The 26,739-nt window shown below is 39.8% G+C and overlaps 1 protein-coding gene across 3 annotated transcripts in view; it reads right to left on the bottom strand.

Moving 5' to 3' along the window:
• ctnna2 (catenin (cadherin-associated protein), alpha 2) overlaps positions 1-26,739 on the bottom strand; it is a 385,655-nt gene that overhangs the window by 211,238 nt on the left and 147,678 nt on the right. Inside the window, exon 8 of one of the 3 annotated variants that reach the window (XM_061830850.1) lies at positions 6,555-6,634. The exons of the other annotated variants lie outside the window; for them this stretch is intronic. Within the exon in view, the coding sequence (XP_061686834.1) occupies positions 6,602-6,634 (33 nt within the window). The 3' untranslated portion in view covers positions 6,555-6,601. Of the gene's footprint in view, positions 1-6,554; positions 6,635-26,739 lie in introns of those variants that run through there. 3 annotated transcript variants of the gene reach the window in all.

Raw genomic sequence — 26,739 nt, 5'->3', positions numbered from 1 at the left:
TACACTGAGGGCTTTGTGTGCTTATTTTAGTCTTCACACAAATATTAGCACCAATAGACCAAAAAAAGAAAAAAAAAAGAAAGCTTAATAGTGAGCTAAAACTTTACTATAGCAAATCTCACAAACGTTGTCAAACTATCCATAACCTTGTGCCTCATCATTGGGTAGAGAAAGGAATCACCAGGAATCAGGAAGTCCAGTTAAAAGTTGCACAGATTAGCCAGGGGACGTGATGAAACAGTACCCAATCACTATTTTAATAATGCTACATTTACGTTTTAGCTGAAACATAAAATTAATTAAGATCAGGTCAATTTGGGTAATTCCACGCACTTTTACTTCATAGGTTTGACATCATTACTGGTTATAAAGAATCTTGAGTCAAATGTTTATTTTAATATATGCTGTGGGCTGCTGGGAAAATGGATGTTCATAATGTGGACACCCTTTATTTAAAGCATGCAAATGTTTTTTGATTTGTTTTTTTATACCCAGGCTCGTAAAAGAATCGGATTCATGATGTTGATGCCTAAACCTACTTATTGTATGTCTGTCTAAACCTTGTTTATAGCATAGACATAATGAATGAAGATAGTATATAAGCAAAGCTAAAAAGCCAAGACTCCTTCCAAGAGGACTGTATAGGAAAACAAACTATCATTAAAATAAAGTGAGACTGAAAAAGTGGGTTGTATAAGTGCTACTAGTACAAGTTCTTGAAAAGCTCTGTATAGTATCTAATGTCAATCAACTTCGAACAGTACGCATCATAAGTACCATCTTTAGCAAGCACATCCCCCATTAAGGGGTCAACAAAATCCAATTTCTCATGATCAATCAGCTGCTGCTAAATTAAAATGTGAATTGTATCTTTTATTAATTTTCATGGCTGTGTGTGAAAGCACTATCCTCTAGTCCCAGATGAGGGGAAAAAAAACAAGTACGGTAATTTTGCAAAAAAAAAAAAGGTTTCTTCAGCATGGTAAGGTGAGTATAGCAAGGATAATCAAGGTCTTGTGAAGCTCCAGCTCACAAGAAAAGAAAATGCAGCAAAGACTTAAATTTTAGTCTGAGTGCAGTTCTTTATTTAGATGCCCCGTTTTAATGGCAGCCACTCTACCTCTTCATCCTTTGAGCCCTCTGAAGGTGAATACTAAAGTAAGTATGATTTAAAGTAACAGCCATTTGAAGAGTGAAATTTATGGCAAAAATCTTAAATATATAGAGTATCTGAATATGAATATAGTAAGTGACATAGTAAAAACATAAATGTCAGTTGTGGCCAAACAAAGATATCACATATTGTGCTTGATGATGATATATGACAGAACTGATCGAAGCCAGATGAAGGAAATGTTCTTATTCTTTTCTAAATTTATCAATTATGAAATTGCTCTGCACCGTATACTACTGATCAAATGTTTCTAGTTCTATCATCTAGCCATCCATCCTCATAATGCCAGTATCATTCAGCATCTAATCATCTGTTGCACTGCATTTTTTTACTTCTAAAAGAGGACACATGATGGAAACAACAACACAAAAAAAAAAGGAAACAGATGTAGTTGAGTCTCGGGTGCCTGCCCCACACATCAAATGTGATTTTCCAAAACCATTTCTGTCAGCAAGCTGTCCAGGTTTTGGCCCAATTATGAGATCACCGTATTTCATAACCCCTATACCAAGCTTTTGCACTCATGACCGAGCAGCCAAGCTGGGAGAAGATCCGCCGTTTTCTTTCCTCGCACCTATCTTTCCGACCGTGTTCCCTTTTATGTGTCATTTTCCCATTACTTCCTGGGTCTGCCTCTATTGATGCTGTCTGTGATCTCAGTGTGGACAGAGCCCGTTCACATCATGATGCTGCTCAGCTATCTCACTTTCTCTCTCTCTCTCACACACACACACACACACACACACACACACACACATCAAATCAGTGTAAAGAGATTGATTTTGTGTGGTATGATTTTGGTGAAAGCAACATAGATCGAGCTGTGCACAACCTAACAGAGCTTCCCATGAACGTTTTTTTTTTTGGGGGGGGGTTTGAGGGGGGGAAAGAGGGAATGGGAATAGGGTATTTAATATACAGACGTTCTTTTTCTTAAAGCCCAAGTGTCATCACTATAAACATTCAAAAATCAATATTGTCGTGAAAAATACATATAACATTATTCACTTCAATGTCTATACGAAAAAATAAATGTGAGCGGAGAGCACGTCATCCATGCGCAAAGTTTCAGAAGTGTCATTCCTTATATCCAAGTGGTCGCCATATTGGCTGCATCCTCCGTCCGTGACGTCACCTGGACATTCGCCAATGAAAACACACGGTGCACCCAAACCATGGGAGACAAACGTGCCCCTTCTTACACGGAAGCTCTTTTCGAAAAGGAGAACACCACACAACCGAGTGAAGTTACCAGGGAAATATTACACGATTGTTTCGAGCCCTCGGGGCAATATTACACTATTGTTTCGAGCTATATTCAGATGATATGCGATCACGGCCAAACCGCATACGAGTCCGATCCACTTACGCGGCGAAGATGAGCCATCATGGCTCATCGCAGCCAGCCGGTGTGGCTTATGACGGAGTCGAGCGGTGCTGCTTTAGGGGGCTGTTCATAGACGCCGCAGTACGCAATGAACAACACAGTCAAGCCGGGACGCTTTACTGCACGTGGCTAAGTAAGGCATTCTCGGCTGGGTTCTTCAGAGCCGCCCCGGTCCGCAAAACCGACGCGCAGCCTTCGCAGATATGAACGCCGAACGCGGCGCCTCAGCCGGTGTAGCTGATTTTTGGCGCCATGGTGGCATATGATGGAGCCGAGCCGTGCTGCTTTTAGGGGGATGTTCATAGCCGCCGCAGTACGTGATGAACACCGTCGAGCCGGGGCGCATTACTGCGCGTATGCGGCTGAGTAAGGCATTCTCGGGTGGGTTATTCAGATTCGCCGCCATCCGCGCAGCAGCCTGATGTCGTCCGACGTGCACATCGACATTTTTCGTACGCATATCTTTTGTTACGTTATGAGAGACCGATAACGTGGTCCAACTCAAACTATTATTTTTTTTAGTAGCTGTATACACACCTACCTGTCATTTGGAACCCACGAAGCTCTCGTCCTCTGCACTTGAGCAATACATTTTTCACAACTAACCGGGTCTCTTGCAAACTTATGAAGGCTAAATCCATTCTCCCGAGTGTTCAAGCAATGTCCAGCAATGCAATGAGCCGGCATTTTGGCTAACATGAAGGAACAATGAGCTACCTTCTGTTTTGTTGTTTTATTTTTTGTTATAATTATTTATACATTGTTTTTCATTTTAATTGTAATTATTTGATGATAATGACCTTATCCAAACATATTTTTTATTTGTAATTTTACTATAATTATGTTAATGCACCATTAAAAGAAAAAATACTATCCATCCATTTTCTTCACCGCTTATCCTCACAAGGGTCACGGGGAGTGCTTGGAGCCTCTCCCAGATGTCAATGAGCAGGAGGCAGGGTACACCCTGAACTGGTTGCCAGCCAATCACAGGGCACATTGAGACAAACAGGCGCACTCACAATCACACCTAGGGGCAATTTAGAGTGTCTAATTATTATTGCATGTTTTTGGGATGTGGGAGGAAACCAGAGTGCCCGGTGTAAACCAACGCAGGCATGGGGAGAACATGCAAACTCGACACAGGCGGGTATGGGATTGAACCTGGGACCTCAGAACTGTGAGGCCAACACTTTACCAGCTGAGCCACCGTACCACCCAGAAAAAAATACTAAATAAATGTATTACTAATGCTACATACTTATATACTAAATTTATTTTTATTTCACCTTTGTGGGACATTGAAGGCCTGATATAATCATTGTTTGACCACTAATTCAGACTTAAAAAAATCTGCACTTTCCCATATGAATTAAATAAAATTTAATTATTCACTTCCGGGGACCAGCCATTACGATCACAAAATATTTAACTCTATAGGAATTTTTTTTCAACCGTATATTTGTGATACTCTTAAAGGAGACATTGAGCATTTTGTTCAAAATGTAAAATTGTTTGTAAGCGTTTTAATAGAATGTACTGTAGCTGAGATTCCTAGGGTGGGTTACAGTATATGTTATGATGGATTTCCTGTGCCATCCATAAACCACTGTCCCACTGTACTACTGAGCTGCAGTGACAAACAGGCATGAAGCTACGATACAACGAATCAAGCAGCTACTACTTAAACAGTCTAGAGTCTGAAGGGAAGTGGAGTAAAAGCACCATTTGTAACCACTCGTTGAGTGAGTTCCTGTCCAACAACTCAACTATTACAATTATTTTAAAATGTCCACAATATGTCACCTCCCCCCCCCCCCCCCATTCCATTTTCCAAGCCGTTTATTCTCACAAGAGTCGTGGGACTGCCGAGCTCATCCCAGCTAATTTTGGGCGAAAGGCGGACTATGCCATGAACTGGTCACCAGCCAGTCACGTGGCACATATCAACCCCTTTAATGGAGACAAAATGAAAGCAAAAGTTAACCATTCTAATATCGATTTGAAACCAATAAATGACTCCCCAACCACTCAACTTTGGTGATGAGTGCGTGTGTTGCAGAAAATGTACCTTTCATGACAAGTACCAGCAAGGCAGTCACCAGATGCAGCTTTAATGGTTGTTAAACTTCACTTAAGCCACGTGGGACGAAGTTTCATTCAAATTGCTTCTGCATGTTAACACCTTTGCATCTATCCAATTTCTGTAACAGTTATCGTCATTAGGGTCCCAACCATGCCGGTGCCTATCTCAGCTGACTTTCGGTCAGAGGCGTAATGAACCCTGAACTGGTCACTGTGTTACCAAATTAAAGATCTGAAAATATTTGGTCAATACCAAACTGTATGATACATTTTAGGTTCTGGATGTTGTGATGGACCCCTTTGGAAAAATGTTAGCTTGCTTCAAAAGTTCACCACTATATTAAGTGGTTGTCCAGTATGGAATTACATCTGTTTATGTCATGTTGCAAATGTGCATATTTTGCTTGACACACCTCTCTTGAACAAGACTTTAGAAAAGGACATTTACAAATCCCAGTCACGATTACTGTATACTGGAATGGAACCTGTTAATGTAAAATATCTTTTTCTTTTTTTAATAATCTATTTTTAGATTCTGGAGTGAAACCTGTTATTTATTTATTTTTTTAGAATCAAATTTAGACCTAATTTTATTCTAATTTAGACCTGCTATTTATAGGACCCCACTCACACTTGGTATTAACAGTCAATGTAGGGTGGATGTATATTGTTTATAAACAAGGTGAAAATTAAATAAATGGGTTTTAGTAGACATAAGCCATTGAAATGGACAACGATACAGCTGTTCTCTAAAGTTTATATCTTGTGCGTAGGTGCAACTGACGGCATCTAGGGCAGATGAGAGAAGTACTCATGTATGCAAGGTAGCTCTTATCATAAGATTATGTATCCACACACTGTGTGTTAATTAAAAAATGCTCAGGGCCCACTTTTAGTGGGAACTAGGCTTAGTTGCTAGATGCAGAGATATAAGGGAAGGAAGGAGTGAGAGAGCGAGGAACTGGTAGGGTAGAGAGAGACTAAAAAAGGTATTGAAAACATGTCTCGAGATACAGACTTGTTTAGGCTGCAATGACCGACACTGTGTGGACTGTTTGCTCAACAGCAGACAAAAAGGAATCGTTATTTTACCACCATGATGGATTATTAAGGTTTACCAGGAATTTTATCATTCTTCCATAATTTGTATGGCTTTAGCATACTGCGAACAATGATTAGACACACTTTTGAATGGAATTGTACAGGGTAATGATGTAATTATTTTACATTAGCACATGCATGCAATAGTGTATGTGGACCTTATCCCCCCTGTTTATTAAAAAACAATTTCTACATTGCTGCAACCAAGGGCATGAGCAGATTAAATTTATATAAATATATATATTTTTGTGGATCCAGAAAAAAAACAAGTCTCAAGAATTCAAAACTCACTTATGAATTGTAGTGATCAGACCAATAAAACATCCTCTGTATTCACACCCCGTGGATAGTGATGAGGAGGATTCTGGTATTTGAGTTTCACCATTGTGACTGCCATCTGCTCGTAGCACTCCCATTCATCCCTAATTTACTGTACAGTACAGGAAAACAGATACGTACGTCAAGACACAGAGGAATAAAAAGGACACAGTCCTACCTAATCTAAAATAAGAACTACTGTTAAAAAGTAAAACATAAAAATATAAGGAAAGGTTATTGAAGAAACTGCTGCACATTATTTTTAAAGAACTTGATGTCTTGGTTCTCAATCTTTTTGGACTAAAATCAGTCAGAAATGGCAGAATTGACGAATTTTGAAAAGGACTTAACATCCATCCATCCATCATCTGAGACGCTAATCCTCACAAGGGTCACGGGAGTGCTGGAGTCTACCTCAGCGATTTTCAGGTAGAAGCTAGTTCTGACTTGAAGAACTGAAGCCCATTTTCAAAACTGTGAACGTGGGTTCCGCCGGAGTATAAAGTCAAACTGCACGCAGGAGCATTGCAGTGATGTCAGTGTGTTGCTCCATGCGAATATAGAGAGGCCTTAAGAGTGGGAAATGTACATTAGTGGTCAAAATAATAGCAGTCCAATGTGACTGACTAGATTAATTCACATTTTCAGTATACTTTTTATTGCTGCATGTCAACAAGTTACCAGTAGGTTCAGTAGAATCTCAGAAAGCCAACAAGACCCAGGATTCATGATTTAAACACTCTTGAGCCTGTGCAATTGGGCAATTTGGAGAAAGGGGTCTGTCTGCTATTGAATTTACAAACTCAAAACTATTTTGTACTGAGTTTTTGTTTCTAGGATTAAATTAATTATTAATATTTAGTTGTGTGACTACAGTTTTTTATAACTCCTTCATATTTGTGTGGAATGGAGTCAACCAATTTGTGGCACATTTCAGCTGTTATTTCACTCCAAGAATGCTCAACGACATTACACAATTTATTTTCATTTTTTGGTTTTGCTTAAAAACAGCATTTTTGATGTCACCCCATAAATTCTTGATTGGATTAAGATCCAGAGATTGGTGTAGCCCCTCCATGAGATTGACAAATATTTTTCCAACTAACTTAATTTTCGTCACTTTTTCCCCCATAGTTTGACTTTTTTTGAATGATCCTAATACTCCGTTTGTCAAATTGCATGATCACCTTGCCAAAAAATATTAACCAAATCTGAAAAACAATATTTCTTAAAGAAATTGGAATTGGGACTAACATTTAATACAGTTCAAGTATTTTCTTAAGGTACCATTGTGAAAGCCTATAAACCTTCCACAACATGACACATGAAAGGAGCTAATGTGAGAGCCTGTGCAGCTTTTTCATCCTTTGAAGAGCCTAAAGATTTTCTTAAATACATGGGCTACTGATGGCCAGATATGTACACTCAGGAGAGGAGCTAAAAACAATAACTTCAAGTTCAGTCAACCCTCAGCAGACCTTGGCAGCATTGTTCAGTGTGTGATACACCTGAGGTGCACGTAGAGAAAAAACAGCAGAGTTGTATAATTCAGGGAACCTGAAAAGCATGGAAGAAACTGTATTGCATTCACATACTGTATGGCCTCCTCATGGCCAGAAGATGCTGTATATGCCTGTGTATGTGAAAAAAGACGAAGGGGAAATGAGAGCAAGCAAGATACTGTACGTCCTATATGTGTTTACGTAATAAAAAAAAAAAGGAAAATCTATTGGTATTCTCTAGGGATTCATGATAAAATGATATTATACCCTCAAATTAATTAATTCCTCTCAAAATACTGGCATTTCGTTTCCCCACTGTTGCCACCAATTCTCTCCACACTTGTATCCAGCTGCAGCTTTCAACTTACAATGTCAAAAACGTGAGGAAAAATATGTTGCTTGCATGGCCTTTTTTAAATGAGGAATTAAAACAAAAACAGGACTTCCATCCTTCGTATGCACAGAAATACACAAAGTACGAGAGGAACACTCTTAAAGGATATTAAAAACTTTGTATTCCCAACAACTCTGGCTGACTGTGTATACTGTATTAACAACATATTTTATCTTAGCTATTCCTGTTTTTCATATGACCACAGTTTGGGATCATATTATTTTTATCCAAAGCAATATATTTTACTAAGTAATAATTTTTTACAATTATGGACTATATTACAAAAGTGCCCCAAAAAAAATGCATTCATTTCCATTTCCACAGTGTCCCTGAACTCACCTTGGCCACACGTAGATCCAGGATGCCTGCCTATTTTCACTCTGAAGAGTGAAATAGGAAATACAGCAGGTGTACATTGTTTTACATTGTTTATAATACAAGGAGATACGTATACTACACTCTTGGCTGCTCCGTGTTTTGTTTGAAGTTACAATTTACCGCAACATCTGTGCTACTCTAATTACCATGTAGCATGTTGCCATCCAATCGCAGAATGAATAAATAAATCCATTCGTTTTCTGAGTTGATTATCCTCACAAGGGTCACGGGAGACCTGGAGCTAATCCCGGCCATCTTCGGGCAGGAGGTGGGGTACACCCTGAATTGGTTGCCTGACATTCGCAGGGTACATAGAAGTAAACAAGCATTCACACTCACAATCACCTCTAAGGGCAAATTAGAGTCACGAAATTAATGCATGTTTTTTGGGCTGTGGAAGGAAACCATAGTGCCTAGAGAAAACCCACGCAGGCACGGGGAGATCGTGCAAACTCCACACAGGCAAGGCCAGGATTTGAAACCCAGTCCTCAGAACTGTGACGCAGACCCTCCAATCAGTCGTTCCACCATGCCACCCTAAATAAATAATAATAAGCTAACATTTAAAGAAGTCTATATTCCACACAAGGTGAAATATCAGATGAAAGTTACATCTAATACCTGGCAAATGTTGACATTTTGGATCAATGCAAACAGTTGAATTTTAAATACCTTTAAATTTAGGTTAATCGTTAACTTAAATATTTTGAGCCTTGGTAATATTTTACATACCATAGTTAAAAAAAGAAAAATCTCCATTCTGCACAGCCCTGACTTCACTTCAATTCTGAGAGGGTATGAAAACAGCAAGGGAGTTTTCAGGTAGCATGATGAAATTGGACTGGATGGTGGCTTGAGTTTCATAGTGGGAGCTGGAACGAAGCTATCATTGTAAAAATAATCGGTTTTCTACGATCATGAGTTCCTGTTCTGCACAGTTCCCTTTGGAGGTGCTTATATAAAATACCAATGTTCATGACCTTGCCCTTAGCTTGTGAAGAGGAGGGAAAGGTTGACAAGATATATTTTTTTTCTAAAACCCTGAATTTGCCTTGTGATCCCACTATTCCACCAAAGTTTTGATTTTGGGTTTCATTTTTACAAGAGATGCAACTGATACTAATTTTAGATATTTGTATATAGTTTGTTGAAAGGGACATACAAAAGCTGAGATGTTGATCTTGCCATCAAATTCATTTCATTTTAAAGATGCTTTGTTTATTTACCATCAGATTAAAGTTGCAAAAAAAGCATTTTTGGTTCTTGATAAAGCTAAAGATGAAAATTCTGTCTTTACACATTTTTATTTAAGGATAATGACAAATTCATATTGTGTGAACAAGCAATGTTTGAGACCAAAAGTTGTTTTTAATCCCATACTGCTGTCTGGCCCTGTGGTCCCACTGCTCATGTCCACTTAAATGGAACAGGTAAAGCACTGAAGCCTTGTGGGGCAGGACTCACACCTCGCTGGTACGTGAGTTTAAATTGGCTTCTTCTCCCGCTGTTCCACACCAGTAATTACATTCCCCAGCCAACAAAAGGAGAAGTGAATGTAGATAAATAAACAGAATGTCTGAGGGAGAGCGTTGTACCAATTTGCAACAAAGTTGTTCTGCTGAAGTAAAGATGTATGTTCATCTATGGTTATGGCACAGCAGGGCCAAATCAGCATGGGGGCAATACATCCCTTCTGTCCAACCTAAGTCAATATCACATCACAAATCTTCTACAGTACCTTACATCTAGTATTTGCCACACAGTCAGTGTTCTATTTCCACATTGTGCTACTTACTGACTGTGGATGAACTGTCTTAACTCACAAAGTGCCGATGATGATATGGTTGTATTTCAAATCAATATCAATTCACGATCATTCAGCAATGAACGTGTGATAATTTGCAGGGTGGAGTCTGTCTTTCCCGAAAGTTAGCTGGGTTTAATGGAAGACTCTCCCCAAAATTCATATGGACAATAAACCCTCCAATGTGAAGTAATGTTATTATTACATACATTTTGGACATTAATGGGAAAAAAATTAAAATAAAGAAAATTTTTGAAATCCAAGCAAAATCTGGATGTGTGCCAGCTTTCACAGCCAAACGCGGAAGGAACATCCTTGACTCTGCCCCTGACGTTGTCGTTGCTTAGCATTACAGACCATTCATTCTAGCTAAGCCAAGATGCCGACGTATTGTGCAACAAAACTGAGAAAACGCACCCAAATTTCTCCTTCTTTAACCTCCCATGGCATTAACTTGACAGGATAAAGCTGTGGTTGTCACAGTCGAGGCCCATTCACCAGCAGGGGAAATTTGCACACATCTAATTATTACTGGTTTTTAGCAGCTTAGTTATAGCCTCTCGTGCTAATACTGTATAAGCAACAACATATTATATGAGGCCGCATAATGGTGCAGCTGTTCAAACCCAGACTTCCGTGTGTGAAGTTTGCATGTTCTCCCCGTGTCTGCGTGTGTGTAAACGTGCCTCCTGCCCATTGACAGCTGGGATAGGCTCCAGCATTCCTGCGACTATTGTGCAGCTAAGAAAATGGGTGGATGAATATATACGTGTAAGCACACAACACTTCCCGGTTACTATTTACGGCGATGTGCGATGTGCTCCCATTCCTATTAGTTTTGACAAAGTCTTCCTTTAAGATACAGTGCCACTTCAAGGAAAATGCTAATGTGGCTATCTATGATGGCAAGTCAACACATCATCAATCTCTCAAGATTCAAATGTGTCTACAATGTCTGATTGGGTAGACTGAATCATTTTGTAAATACTCAAGTAATAAAGAGAGAAGAGGATGACAGTTCCAGAAAAGTGAATATATTCATAGACAATTACACAATACCAAGAAAAGCAAATAAACCTTACAGTTGTATCGAAATGACTTCAACTCTACCGACTAACTTTTGTTTCAACTTCAAACAAAAACAGGAGGTAAGATAATCACGTTTTAATATGCCTTGTGTCCCAATGTCTGGAGATAATACTCATGGGTGTTCCAAAAACTAAAACACCCTTGCTTAAAGCCAGTAATTTAGCAAAACTGAAAAAGCCTGAAGAGAAAATATGGCACTATACTGGTAAAGGTTTGGAGGGTAGGGAGAATCTGAAACAGTTTTAACTTCACTAACACAGTCTCGTCCTGGAGAATGCTTTTTGAACCCGCTTGCATTTAAATTGCAAATGAACACATCAGGTGCCAGTCACAATCTTCCTCACAAGACTGAAAATAGGAGACACATTATTCTCAAAATTGTAGACCATATGACTTAGGACAGAATGAAACACACAATAGTGTTAATCATAGTAGAGAAATGGTTAATGAGGCACAGCACAGATACAGATTTCATATGTGTATTATTTAAAGTATTAATAAAATGAATATCTGATATCTACTGTGCCAAATAAAGAAGTATATTGCATATGCCATTTGTATAGCCTTGCCTTTAAAAGGGTGGATTTCTGTAAATTTCACAGTTATTATGCCTCTTCGTACAACTGTCAATGTGGAGCATGCTCCACTCTCCTTTGCACAATCTCTGCTGAACACTCATTGCCAGATAGGTGTTGGATTGTCCATAAGTGTAACCTCTTGACATCTACAACGCTCGCTTCTATTCCAGCATTCCAGATAGTTCAGTGTTTAGTCAAGACCTGAGAACAGTAAAAAAGTGTTTCATAATTTTTAAAGTTTATCAAACCAACCACACTGTAATAAAGAACCTATAGAATTTAACCAACAAATGTGGGGTAGCAATTTGCAGGTACTTTAATTGAGTCAATTTATACTATATATTTTAGGTGAAGAGTACCTTACTGCAATAGCTATAAAATACTTTAAACGGGTTTACCATACGTTTGTGGTTACATTCCACCACAGTGGGAACCTTTAGGGGAGAGGTCACATGGGAGAGTACCGGTATTTGAACTCCACATTATAGCTTGTATACTTTGTGCTCATCAACAGCTGTGTTCTCTCATAGTATAAATATTTCACTGATGTAAATCTGCCTATTTTACCAGTGTCAAGTTTTTCGTAGAAAATGCTGTGTTGAAAGACTTACAGGAAGACTCAACTAACCAATCATTGGGCTGCCCTACCAGAAAACTTTGAACTTTTCCCTTTACATGAAAAATACTGTTGAGCATATGTATGGCTGATTAATTGATTGATTTTCTATAGAATCCACAGACATAATTTTATGATATGAAATGCACACATACTGTTAACCTTACCTGACACACTCCTAATACAAGAAGAAATTTAAATTTTTCTATAAGCTCGTTTTACTATATAGTGCCTTTTTTTGTGTTTTTTTCCTTTTGTGCTTGTTTGTTACTTTACAACCAATCAGATTGACCAACTGTCACCGATGGGCGACACTATTTTGCACAGTGAATTTGGCGAAAACGCAGTGGATGGAATGTGCAAGCCACATGTGACAACTGCTCCCTTATCACAGCTCATTAATTTACTGCTCACTTTACTGTCAGCAACAATCCAAATATTTAACCGATATTTTAAGGTACCTTACCTATGAAAAACAATATACATTTTCATATATACATATAGTCACTGATGGTGTAGTGGTACACACTCCTGCCTTATGTGCGGGCAGCGTGGAATCGATTCTCGCTTAGTAATGGTGTCGATATCTGTCCTGCGACTGAGTGGCGACCAGTTCAGGTTGTAGGCCGCCTTTTGCCCAAAGCTAGCTGGGATGGGCTCCAGCTTTTATATATATATATATATATATATACATTTTTTATAGTACACTAAAAAGATTTCAGAAAATATAATGATGCACTTTGGGCACTTTTTTTTTTTAAAGGTCCCATATATATTCTGGAAGTGGCGAGACTGGAGCTTTGGTGTGGTAAACAAAGCCTGTCGTTGAACACTCTAAAGACTGTAGAGATGATTGTGAACTTCAGGAGGCATCCTTCACCACAGCTGCCACTGACGGTGTCCAACTGTCTTGTGTCAACCATCGAGACCTTCAAGTTCTTGGGAATTACTATCTTACAGGACCTGAAGTGGCAGACGAACATCAACTGTATCCTCAAAAAGACAGTTCTACACAGTGGTTATCCAATCAGTACTGTGTACCTCCATCACAGTCCGGTTTGAGGCCACCACAAAAAAGGACAAACTCAGACTGCAGTGGACAATCAAAACCGCTGAACGAATTGTTGGCACCCACTATGAGGACTTGCACGCAACGCGAACCAGGTCCAGAGCAGGGAGGATCTTTTCAGAGCCTCCACATCCTGGCGACCAGCTATTCCAGCTCCTTCTATCGGGAAAGCGCTACAGATCAATGAAAGCCGTAGCAGTAGCAGGGATTCGAACTGTTTTTTCCCTCTGGTAATTAAGTCATTAAATTCTTGAGCAGCAAACCAACTACTTTTCTGCCTTGTGCCATGTTAGAACACTCACTCACATCCTGCTGGTCCAGTCAGTATTGATATTAGTAATATATATATTTTTTTACATTTATTTTTTTTACAATTTGTAGACAATTCGTCACTATAAACTCCTCCCTTTGCACAATTGACATTGCTCTGGTCTATAATGAGAACCGCGAATGGGTAAAGGCATTCTGTACAAGTTTAACACAATGTGGGACATTATCCCTTTATGGGCAGAGGTTGCAAATTTGCAACAGGTTTAATATAATCGAAAATCTTAAATCCAGAGTATCATTTTCTGATAGTATCAGATTTTTCTCTCTGCAAAATTTTATTTGGTCCTGAGAGGGTTAACACATTATCTCTTACCTGATCTAAATGAAGAATATTTTACATCTTACACGTCTTACAAGGAATAGTTCCGATAAACAGAAATGTCTCTTGTTCTTTGTCGTTGTTGCTATGTTGTTCCTTGTTCTTTGTTCTGAATATCGTACAGGTCAGCACCAACTGCCGGAGAAAAATTTCTTGTGTTTTTGCACACTTGGCCATTAGAGTTGATTCTGATTCTGATATACAGGGTGTCGTCCCCAAAAAAATTATACACAGTTGATATGATTCTTTTACATGTTAAAAATTATTATTATATATTATTATATTTAAACATCAAGTTTACAATTATTTAAAAGTGTGTATATTTTTTTTGGGACACCCTGTGTGGGTATATATATATATATATAGAGAGGATAGGTACCGGTCCGTGGATCAATCGGTACCGGGCCGCTGAAGAAATAATTTAGTTCTGTTGTATTTATTATCCATGTCGGAACTAACTTTCATTTTGAAAAATGACTTGATTCTCTTGGTTCCATTTCAGTCACTTCAGCGTCAAAATTTACCCCCACAAGTTTGCAAAATAAGTAAAAAACACATATTGGAAAGTTTCTTTTCGAAGGGGAAAAGGCTCAGTGTAGAGACAGAAAAAGAGCCTACAACTTCCAAGAAAGGAAAATTAACAACATCAAAGCACATGTCCTTAACTTCCGCATTTTTGAGGAGATGGATGCGGATTACACACGGTTTCTCTTTTACCACGGAAATAAGAAGTTATCCAGAGTGCAATCGCTCACAAGAGTGTTTGAATTATGAGAGCCACAGCAAGGATTTCTCTCAGAAAAGAAGTCGCCTCTACCAGCACATTTCCGTGATGAAGAATGGGTCGAAAAACTGGCTTACTTGTGCGATATATTCAGCCCGCTCGTTGAATTCAATCTGTCACTTCAGGGGAAATTGACAACCTTCTTTAAGTTGGCAAGTAGCTGGATTTAAAGCCAACATGTATTTTGCGGGGAGGTGTGGTGGTTTACATAATTCACCTACGGGACCTCGAGTTAGGTTACAAGGTTCCGGACGGACGTTATTGTTTGTTACACTTCCTGTGGTTAGTCTGTTGATGTCTGCCATTAAAACCAGTTTTGTTTCTGTGTTCGACACTCCGCCTCCGACTCCTTTTCTTCGGCACTATACTGGTGACCCCGACATCAGTCCCAGCGTTTCCAAGACTGAACCGAACATGGCAGCCGCCATCCTCAAATTGCCGGAGTTTTGGGAGACGTCCGCGGCAGCGTGGTTCGCACAGACGGAGGCTCAATTCGTCCTTCGCGTGATCTCGGATGATACCGTGCGCTATTACCACCTTGGGAGCTCAACGGCGGCCAGGGCAATGAGTTTCATCACATCTCCCCCGGCCCAAGATAAATATGGCTGGCTCAAGACTCATCGCCTCAAAGTGTTTGAGCTTTCACAGCCAGAGCGAGCCCAACGTCTTTTGGCTATTAATGGACTGGGGGACAGCAAACCTTCCGAGCACATGGAAATAATGCTAAACCTGCTGTGCGTGGAAGAGCCCAATTTCTTTTTTATGGAACTGTTTATTAGACACATTCCACCGCATGTTCAGACAGCGCTCACGAACACAAATATCACTGAGCCTCGTGCCCTGGCTGAGGAGGCCAACCGTTTCTGCGACTGCGGGACTCAGGGGCCACCCCTACTGTCTTCTAATGGTTCCCCTATCTGCTCTTATGGCATAGACAGTATAATTGCATTTCGGGGGTCAGTGCTTCACATGAGACTTTGTCACTGCCGATGTCTCATTCCCTCTCCTCTGCGCTGAGTCTTTTTTTTTTTTTTTTTGTGCCCACGGGCTGCTCGTGGACATTCCGAAGGGCCGTCTGGTGGACGCACTGACTTTCTCCTCGGTTGCCTGTGTCCGCAATCAGCCACTGCGGGTCCCCGGCGAATTCATCCCGAATGCCACGGTGCCTTGGTCTGCAGCCAGGCAACGGTCCTCCCTGCTGGAAGCCGCCAAAGGGTTTGCGCCAGTTCCCACGTCGCAACATGGCACCCCGGCTGCCCAGATGACCTGTTGCCTGTGCTCGGCGGAATTTGTGTTCATTCGACATGACCCCACCGCGGACCCCTGCGGCCCCCATACGACGGCCCGTTCAGGGTCCTGGAGCGCGGGGATATGAGCCTGCTCGTGGACATTGGCTTTAGACCCGAGACTGTTTCCAGTGGACAGGGTCAAGCCCGCCCACCTGGACATTGCCCAACCTTTGGGGTCGTCCCACTTTACCCTGCGCCCCTGCACCTGCCAGGGTGCCCTCGACCCCGCCAGGGCCCTTGTCCCTTGACTCAATGGACAGTGCGGCCCAACCCCCTTTTGGCCCTGCAGTGCACACCCGCCGGGGTCGGGCCATCATCCCATCACGGCACAGGGATTTTGACTATAGGTTAATTCTGGGGGGGCTTGTGTGGTGGTTTACATAATTCCCCTACGGGACCTCGAGTTAGGTTACGAGCTTCCGCACGAATGTTATTGTTTGTTACATTTCCCGTGGTTAGTTTGTTGATGTCTGACATTAAAACAAGTTTTGTTTCTGTGTTCGACACTCCGCCTATGACTCATTTTCTTCGGCACTACAGATGGCACGTGAACAGTAACATTTTTGAAACATTGTTTCAAACATTATCGGGGATTTTGTGTGAGACTGAATCTTCATTCTTCCAGCTGATGCACGATCACCTGTCTTTGCTATTAAAAGAGTTCAAGCGCTATTTACCAACTAAAAAGGATCCACAAACTGCCAGGGGATGGATCCGTGACCCATGTATCAACAAACCAGGCGAATCCAGCATGACTGTGCAACAAGTAGATCAACTCATTGAGATCGCAACCGATGGTGGCTTTAAAAGTATTTTCGAGACAACAACTCAGCCGATGTTCTGTCAAGTCATGGCAGAATACCCGGAGATCACCAACAAAGCTCACTGAAAACCCTGTTGCCATTTCCGACATCCTATCTGTGTGAAGCGGGGTTTTCTGCAGTTCTGCAACTAAAACAAAACAACAGCATAAACTGGACATAAGAAAAACACAGTGTCATTGTCTCCCATTACCCGCTGATGAGACCATTTCATTGCAGAGAAACAAGCTTAGGTGTTAGGTGAGTTAAAATTTTCATGCACTTTAAATTCATTTTCGTGGCGTATCTGTATCTTATTTTGAAGGCATGTTTAAACATGATTATAGTGACCAGTCAGAGAGCGTTAGACCTGTGGTTGCCAACTGAGTGAAATGAGGGAGAGGGGAGAAGAGAGGAGATGGTTCAAACTGACCAATTTATTTCAGCTGTTGAAAAATTACATTCATGGAGTGTTTAATAATTTAAAGAAATTGAACTGTTGTATAGATCTATATAGACAAAAGAAAAATATACAATTGCTTGTTCTTGTTCTTTATTTTTCCACAAGTATTTTTTATTTTTTATATTATTTCATATTATTATTATTATTATATTTATTCATTTATTTATTTATTCATGTTTATTATATTCAATTTTCAATAGGAACAATATTTAATACAAAAAATATCACTCCTGCGACCCTCCTGAGGATTAGTGGCTAAGATAATGGATGGATGGATGTGTTGTGTTACTATTTCCCAGTTTGTTGAATGAGACTGCATTGGTCTGCTTGAGCATACAAGTTGTTGTGTATTTGCCTTGTTATCATGGCCAGCATTCATATGAGTAGAAGCAAAACCAAGCATTGTGGGCATGCGTTATACACAGGTAGAAAGATTTTCCAGAATTATGAGGTCAAATTTGTGGGTACGTATTATACATGTGTGCATTATACATATGAAATTACAGTAAACTGTGCAGGGCAATTCATGTTTCATCACCAAGACCCTTGAGCACAATGCCCTGATCATCTTACAGCTCCTGGCTGAATACAACAATCCCATACTGGAAAAAACCTTCCGAATCACCTAACCTCCTCTATTGCTTTTTTCTTTCCAAAATTCAAAGGGGGTCATAAAAAGGACCTGTTTTGACAAAATCAAGATGGCCATGATGACTGAGCTGGGAGATATTCATAATATTTTTTCTCTATATGGAATATTAAGGTGGCTGATTTCATGTATGCATGTATAAATCAAACAGCATCTGACTATTGTAAACATCAAAGTTATATGTGGCGCAGTGGGACATTGAAGAATTCTAAAACCTTATTCATCTGACATTGCTGAATAGGTACTCAGAGTTAACACAAATGTAAAGGCATGCCTTGGAGGAGATAGTAGCAAAGAGCCACTAACCAAAAATATAAAATGGGAATCATTCCAGTGAGGAATCATTAAAGGAGAACAAAATGAGGGCTCTTTCAAAGACATGACCACAAGCCTATAGATGAAAGCATTGCAGGAGTAACTTACCGCCATGATGGCTTGACTGTGGAGTAAAGGAAAAATGTGTGCAATTGTAAAGCATCATTGAGTTCCTTCAAAAGCATGACTCATCCATCCATCCATCCATCCATCCATCTTCAACACCACTTATCCTGGTTAGAGTTGTGTGCACTGAATCAAACCTGACTTCGGGAGAAAGGCAGGCTAGACCCTGAACTGGTTGCCAGTCTGTTGCAGGGAACATATAGACATGGACAAAGACTCGCACTCACATTCACAGCGTTACTGAGTGGGAACTGAACCCTGCACCAAAGTCAGTCAAGTTTACCACTACACCATCTAAAAAAACCACAAAATCACTGGCATGCATTACTATGATTATTTTATAATTTTTATAGTTATAGGGGGAGCAACCTCACGGCTCCACCGTTCAGCGGAGCTCTGATCATGGCTCTGCGTCATTCCGCCTGCAGAACCATCCAGATATTCAACATTATTTACAGCCACATGTTCAAATCTGTATGGAAGTATTTTCCCGTCTTCCTGATCAACCGATACTGCTATTTCTTCATCAGATGCGGATAAATCCGAGAAATCAGCGCTGGGCATAATGGTGTCCCATGTAATCGAGCGTTTGGAACGGCACGTAATACGTCACATCTGTGCACGTAGGTCATGTGAATCGCGAAATTGGCTGTGCACCTAAAAATTCATAATTGTCGATAAAAATCTTCTCAAAACACTATTAAATGAGAGAGGATTTCACATCACATTATCAAGATAGAGTACATATTACACGACCTATTGGATACATTGTTACTCCAAAACACCAGAATTTTCCTTTCACATGACCATTGTATGCCAATTGTGTGCCAAAGCTAATTTTAAAGGTGCAGTACAAATAAAGTTGTTGTGTGTATTAAGTATACATAAAATATGACAACTGCAATAATGAAAAATGGAAAATATTTTTGGGGTCATATCATACAAAATGTACACAGCTGAACTACTAATATGGAACAACATCATTGTGTTACTACATCAGCAGAAGTATTTGTATCAGCTGTATCATTAAAACAAAAGCCACTTGTCATTTTGTAAACAATGTCAGGGTGGATGCAGAGGTTTGCTTGTTGCCAGGTTACAGTCTCCTGAAAAAGTCAAGCTGCAAGCTCATCAAGGATGCGAAGGTTGTCGACAGGCTGGTCAGACGATTACTGTACATCAACGGGCAAAAAAAAAAAGCCTGCTGGAAGAATTCTTCAAGGAGACTGAAGCCTTTTTTGTCTCCTTTTACGGTAGCTTGTCTCTTTAGACAACACTAGTTGTGGACCATCTCTCGAAAACCTTCCTTCTCAGAACCTTTTAGAGTATGTCATTGAGCCATTATTGTCTTCTTACTTTCCTAATTATTGATGCTGTTGCCAGTGAGCAATTTCTTTTGATCACCTCCTACGCTGCTTTGTTTCACAGTTCAAGCATTAAATCTCAAAACACTTTTTCTGCCATTCATTCACTGAGAAAGCACTCCTACCTCAAAGTCACACGGGGAGGTCTTGGATAACACAATGGACTCTTACCACATGAAAAGAAAAAGGACCCAATTCATTTTTTAGAGAGGAACTAAATGAGTTAAATCATATCCCAATCGCAGACCACGCACATTCTGCTCTCTGCCATCTTACTTGGGCATCCATTTTTGCTGAAGCAGTAAATGATTCTGCTTGATTCTGTCCAAAATGTATGACTTTGAGTGGGACAGTAAATCATCCGGGGTGCCTGACAGAGTTTCAAGAAATAAAATTGTGAACCATGAATTTTGCCTACATTTACTACAAGATATTTCCATTATCAAGAGATGCCGATGAACTGATTAATAAGGAGAGAGTCCTTATGAATAGACAACATGACAGCACTCCACTGACTCTACTGGGATTTTTAAACATGTGCAAGAGCAGCAAACAAATGTCTGTTGACTTCAAAACAGAGGTTGGCACTGCATTCACCTGACACATGAGTCTTATGGGACATTTTATCAGCATGTAAAGTTTGCAACCAGAGTGGGGAGAAATTAAGTCATGTCTACACAAACAAACAAGCATACAGAGTAGGGGTTGAATGGCTCACAAAATCTACCATATGGTTTGAATATTGTTTTTGTGGTAACACATTGTTCTTAGATTTGGTAAATATTGACTGTTAAAAAAATGTCTTGTATATTGAGGTTGAAAGTGAAAAAATGAAGAATATAGCATTAGAAGATCTGGCACAGTGAATGAATTAACACATCTGCCTCGCAGTTCTCAAGACATGGATTTAAAGGTCTAATTCCAGAGGAAATGTATATTGTCTATCATACAAATGTAGCTAAAATTTGATAAAACATTTTTTCAAATTTCTCAAAACAACAGAAATGAAATAAATTAGTGTCAAAGTCAGTCTCAAGATTTTGTTTGAAATGTCACTTAGATTCGGCAAGTTCCATAAATCCCCGTAATGTGACGTCACGTCAAGACAACATTTAGCCAGACTGGAAAAAGCTAGATGGTTTTAAATGTAAGTACAATACCGATGCAGATATATATGTCAGCTAATATCCGTATCCATGTGATGTTTAGGAGGTGACGAAATTTGGACACTATAAAGTTAGTGTACTGTTAACGCTGAGGTTTTCCTGAAATTCGACTACGGCAGTGTGTGGTCTCACGTGTTAGATGCATTATTTAAAATACGGGCTAAATCTTTAAACGCAGAACGATACCGAAGGTTTCGATATTTGTTTTATGCCGACTCAGTCGCTGGTACAACAAGAACAACAAACGACCCACTGTTGTGTGCAAGCATTATCAGATGATTAAATATGTTTGAATTAGATTATTTCGTCAACAAGGTGTATAGAGATTTCTACCAGCACCTACCAGTCTGTGTTTTGGGTGCAAAATTCTACGTCAACTTCCTCAGGTCTCGCCGAATCCTGTCCTTGTGTTGCATTCGTCAACTTAGGTTCGAACATATATGGTTGAATTACACCTGCATGGGATGTTTTTCGAACACGGAAAGAATAAAAAAATTCCTCCTCTTCGGTTCCTTATCTCTTCCACAGAGCATTCCATAAAAACATTTTCATCACTGCTCTCTATCTCCTCTAGATCCCACTCGTGTGTATGATTGTCTATATAGGAAGCCATTTTCTTTACTTGGGTTTTCTTGGTGTGACGTCACACGGAAGCAGCTTCAACAGAGCCTCTGTTTGAAACGGACATGGGAGGCATTCGGATTACAAAGAAAATGTGCACTTTGGCGCTAATTTATTTCATTTCTGTTGTGTTGAGAATTTTTCAAATATTTTTTAGGAAAAATTAGCTAAGTTTGGGTGCTATATAAATAAAATATAGGTCCTCTGGATTAGACCTTTAAATCTGTCCTCACCTATATGAAGTTTCCATGTTGTTGCCATGCCTTTCGCCTTCCTTCATTTTTTTTTCCACATCAATCACACGTAAATCATTAGACCAATTTGAATATCACACAGAGACAAGTCATGGAAATACAAAATGCAGTTTTCATATGACAATTCAATGTATAAAAGCACAAAAAACTCCAAACCATCCTGACCCTCTGTGAAAAAGGAATTGGCAAAGTCACTGTAACAAACCACAATTTTCAGAAAGATGAATTCAATTTCCCAAGCCACACCCAGATCTGATTACCACTATATTTGTTGAATTGAGAAATAACTTAAATAGAATCTGTCAGGTAAAGTGAAGTAGGCTACAAGATCTCAAGAACCAATGCATCATGCCACGATCCATAGAAATTCAAGAAAGAAAGTGATTGCAATCCATTGGTTTGGAAAAGGTTCCAAATCCATTGCCAAGGCTTTGGGGCTCCAGTGACCACTGTAAGACCAATTATCCACAAATGGAGAAAACTGGGAACAATGGCAAACCTTCCCAGGAGTGGTCAACCAACTAAAATTACTGCAAGAGTGTGACTTTGACTCATCCAGGATGTCACAAAAAACTTCGAATACCAGACCTGCAGATCTCACTGGTCTCAGTTAAGGTCAGTGTTCATGAATATACCATGAAAAAGACACTGGACAAAATAGCATCCATGGGAGATTTCCCAGCCAAAAACCCTTGCTGTCAGCAAAAAATACATAAACTCATCTCATGTTCACCAAAAAACACATTGATAATCCTCGAGACTTTTCTAGAAACATTCTATGGACTGATGAATCAAAAATTGAACTTTGGTAAGGTGTGCGGCCCATTACATCTGGCATAAAAATGGCACAGCATTTGATAAAAAGAACATGATGGCAACAGTGAAGTGTGGTGGTGTGATGATCTGGAGCCTCCCTCCTACCTGAGGACCTGAGGACAACACGCTGTGGTTGATGGAATGATGAATTCTGTTGTGTACAAAAAAATCCTGAAAGAGAACATCTGGCTATCAGTTTGTGCCATCAAACTCAAGTTTCTCTTGGATCATGGAGCAGGACAATGAATTGAAACATACCAGCAAGTCTACCTATGAAAGCCTCAGAAAGAAAATCTAAATTTATGTTTTGAAGAGGCCAAGTCAAAGTCCGAATTCAAATCCAATTGAAATGCTGTGGTGTGACCTTAAATCTCATATTAGAAAATCCTCCAATATGGAAGAGTGGTAACAATTCTGCAAAGAGTGGGACAAAATTCATCCAGAGCGATGTAAAAGACAATTATCAACAATTACCGTAATTTCTCGAAAATAATGTGTACATTTTTCCAAAAATATTTTTAAAAAGTTGATGGAGCCCATTATATTTAGGTGTGGATGAAAAATAAAAAAGACAATCACAATGTATCGTCGTATACAGGTACATAGCGTGGTAAAAAAAACGTATACATATATATTTCGATATGACATTCGATGTCTTATGTTACACATTTGTATTTGTATTTGTGTATTATGGTAAGAACCTGACCACTCAGAGGTCCTCCGAGAGCTTGCATTTTATGATTGTTAGCATAGCATGCTTGTTGCTACTCCAGTAACGATCAGGAACGACTGCCCATGAGTTTGTTTTAACTTAAACTAAGACAAAAAATGTTGACTACAACAGCTAGTTATGCAGCTGCTTTTAAAAGAAATGTGTCATCACTCGTGCCAATGATGCCGGCAACACGGAAGTTGCGCCACAGTCTGAAACAACAATAGCTTGCCTCAAAGGCTTCAGGTGGGTATCAAAACAATGTGAGCTCAAACTACGTAATAAGAGTGTCATGGGAGAGCGCACACAATTGAAATGCTCGCTTTTTAAAAAATGTGTCCATTATGCTCGTTTCTGCGTAGTTTGAGGTCACGTTGTTTTGATAGCCACGTGACGCCATAGTGAAAGATGCTATGGATTCGAACCAAATGGACGGGCAGATGTTGCGCTGCACAACCCAAACTCTTGGGATTAAAAAAATATTTCAAGTCATCAATGATGAGTTCCACAACGATGCACAAAATAAATCTACAATGGATCTGTAATGTAGAGGATAAACAGCACTTTGCACAAATGTTTTATGCACAAATAGTTCATACAGTGTTTATGCACAAATATTTAATACAGTGTTTGATAAAAAATGTTAAAGAGTTGATATTATGTTAACAGTATTACTAAAATGTTGTGCTATCATTGAGCATTTATTCTAGTTGGGTGAGGGATTCTGTTCTGACAATTACAAGGACCAGGACAAGCATGTCCTGTGGGCTTTCCCGAGATTATATTATCGCTACATCAGCACGTGCACATTATTATTGATTGTTGTACAGACAGTGTTTTGAAAAACAATACAAGTACAAACCTAACAAAATATAAATACAGATCATTCCTAATATTCTGAGCATATGGGTAGCAGCAAATTGGTGGTGCGCATTGTACATTGGTAGAAGGGTTTTCCTGATTTTTTTAGGTCAACTTTGCGGGTGCCCGTTATACTTCAGGGCGCATTATACTCGAGAAATTACGGGATCTCAAATGCTTGATTTCAGTTATTGCTGCCAAGGGTGGTACAAACCGTTATTAGGTTCAGAGGGCAATTACCTTTTCACAGAGTGTCAGAAAGGTTTCATTTTTTTTTGCCCCATATCAAATTGAATTCTCCTTTGAAAACTGCAATTTGTATTTTCTTGGGTTGTCTCTGAGTGATATTAAAATTGTCTTGAAATCACAGCACTTATACATTGTTGAACCCGCTTATCCTCACAAATTTATTTAAATATTTATTTTACGTGTGCGTGTGTGCGCACACGTGTAACCAACATGAGACATGCAGGTGTCTCGGAGTTAAGTGACCTCAGCCCCTGTTCCCACAGGAACACAAGGACAATGAGACAAGACAAATGTTGTGGCACTCTGACGTGAAGTGGATTACCAGGCAGAACATCTGAGGAAAGACGTGACAGCCGTAGATGGCATGGTGGCGCCAAACTAATTAGCCACCACCTCAGACCCAGGGGGTCTCTTTCTGACTTAAAGGGACACCATTTGGGGCATCTGGTCAGGACAATGAATGGCTCAAAGGTGACACAAACAGGTGATGGGACATCATATAACAAGCACATAAGGCATGCACATTCGTGACTTAGAGATAAGTGTGAATAAGTGAGAGAGACTAGTCACCATGAGAGGAATAAAGCTGTCGTTATCAGAAACCCAATAATTGATGATTTACATAAATCCACTGGTTTACACCAAATTAATCTTGAAATACAAAGTAAGAATCAAAGAGGGATGGTCAGGCTGTCGGTTCAAGTTCAGGTGTAAAGACAACCATTTGCTTATTTTTTGGAGATTAAAAAGACCGATGCCACGTTTTGATAGGACTCTCTTTTTTTGCCTCGTGCTTTTTGTTGCTAGCTTGTGTTTTTGGTCCGTTATTGCCTCTTTGCAGTTAGCCTGCTCGGAGTTTTCTCTGGTCCTGATTCTGCTGTCTGCCCTGAATCCTCCAAGCCACCCAGTACAGCCGAAAGGTCTCACCCTCTCCTGAGGTGACATGGGCCAGCAACGAGCATCCTCAACAGCAGAGCAGACTTACACGTGCTTGAAGCTGTCCTACGTGGAGCACACGCACCCCTAATACACAAAAGGGGAAACCACGCACCCTGAATCTGAATCTGAATCTCTGATGGTCACCTGTCCCCTTGGGCGGAACCCAGAAGCTCTACCTACCTGGCTCGACCATGGTTCAAACGCTTGTAAGTGCAACCTTGCAGCCTACTAAAAGTACAAATTGGTTCATATTTGGGTTAAGACTAACGAGAACAGGAATTCTCCCTATGCGTCTGGCCAAACCAAGCTCACTGACCCCCTTCATGTCACAACTCGGCTTCCTAATCAAATGTTCATCTGTCCTCATTTGTGTTGTGTATCGTCTTATCTTGTCTATTGTTGTATATTCCCCTGTTAGTTTCTATTAAAATTGATATAAAATTAATTATGTGCATCCTCATTTTTGTATTTGAGTAAAGAGAACCGATAAGCCGCTGTAATGGAGAACGTGAACTGATTTATGAGTAGTAAATCAGCAATGAGATTGGTAAACATTTGAAATATAAAAAAAAAAAAAATGTTACTTGTCCATTTTCCCAAGTGCATGGAGAACAAGTCACGTGGTCTCCCATACATAAAAAAATTGATTTACAAAGCGTAATCTAAAAATTATGTCAAACTGGCAGTGAAGTATAAAACTAATTCAAAATCAAAATAGTTGTTGATGAGTTATCAACTAATCCAGTATCAATTATCTATCCATCTATCTGTTTATACATTTTAGATGGCTTTGGTTCAATAAACCTTTCCTGGATAAATTGTCACTGGGTTCCCGTCATTTCCAGTCTGTAGACACAGACTGGTTTTTGTCTCCTGTGCACAAAAGAATGGAAGCAGTTTGCTGTCAAGTATTGCATCAGTAGCTGCCACTCAAAAGACGAGCCAAAAAGAATTGCTGCTTCAGACCATTCATCCACTGGTGCTACCCTAACCCTGTAATTTCAGACAAAGGCTTCAAGTGGGAGTGGCATCACTCTGTAATTCTCTCGATGATAGCATTATGATATTATCTGGCAGAGTGTGAACCACTGAAATGTTGTGCCTCAAATTAATTACAGTAAACTGCCACATATATGCGGTTCAGCAACAGCAGATTCACTTATTCACAGATTTTCCAATATGCTTAT

This window comes from Syngnathoides biaculeatus, chromosome 9 (genome assembly GCF_019802595.1).
Source record: "Syngnathoides biaculeatus isolate LvHL_M chromosome 9, ASM1980259v1, whole genome shotgun sequence".
Classification (NCBI taxonomy): domain Eukaryota; kingdom Metazoa; phylum Chordata; class Actinopteri; order Syngnathiformes; family Syngnathidae; genus Syngnathoides; species Syngnathoides biaculeatus.
Note: the sequence above shows the minus strand (reverse complement) of the source record. Positions and strands in the feature narration are given on the sequence as shown.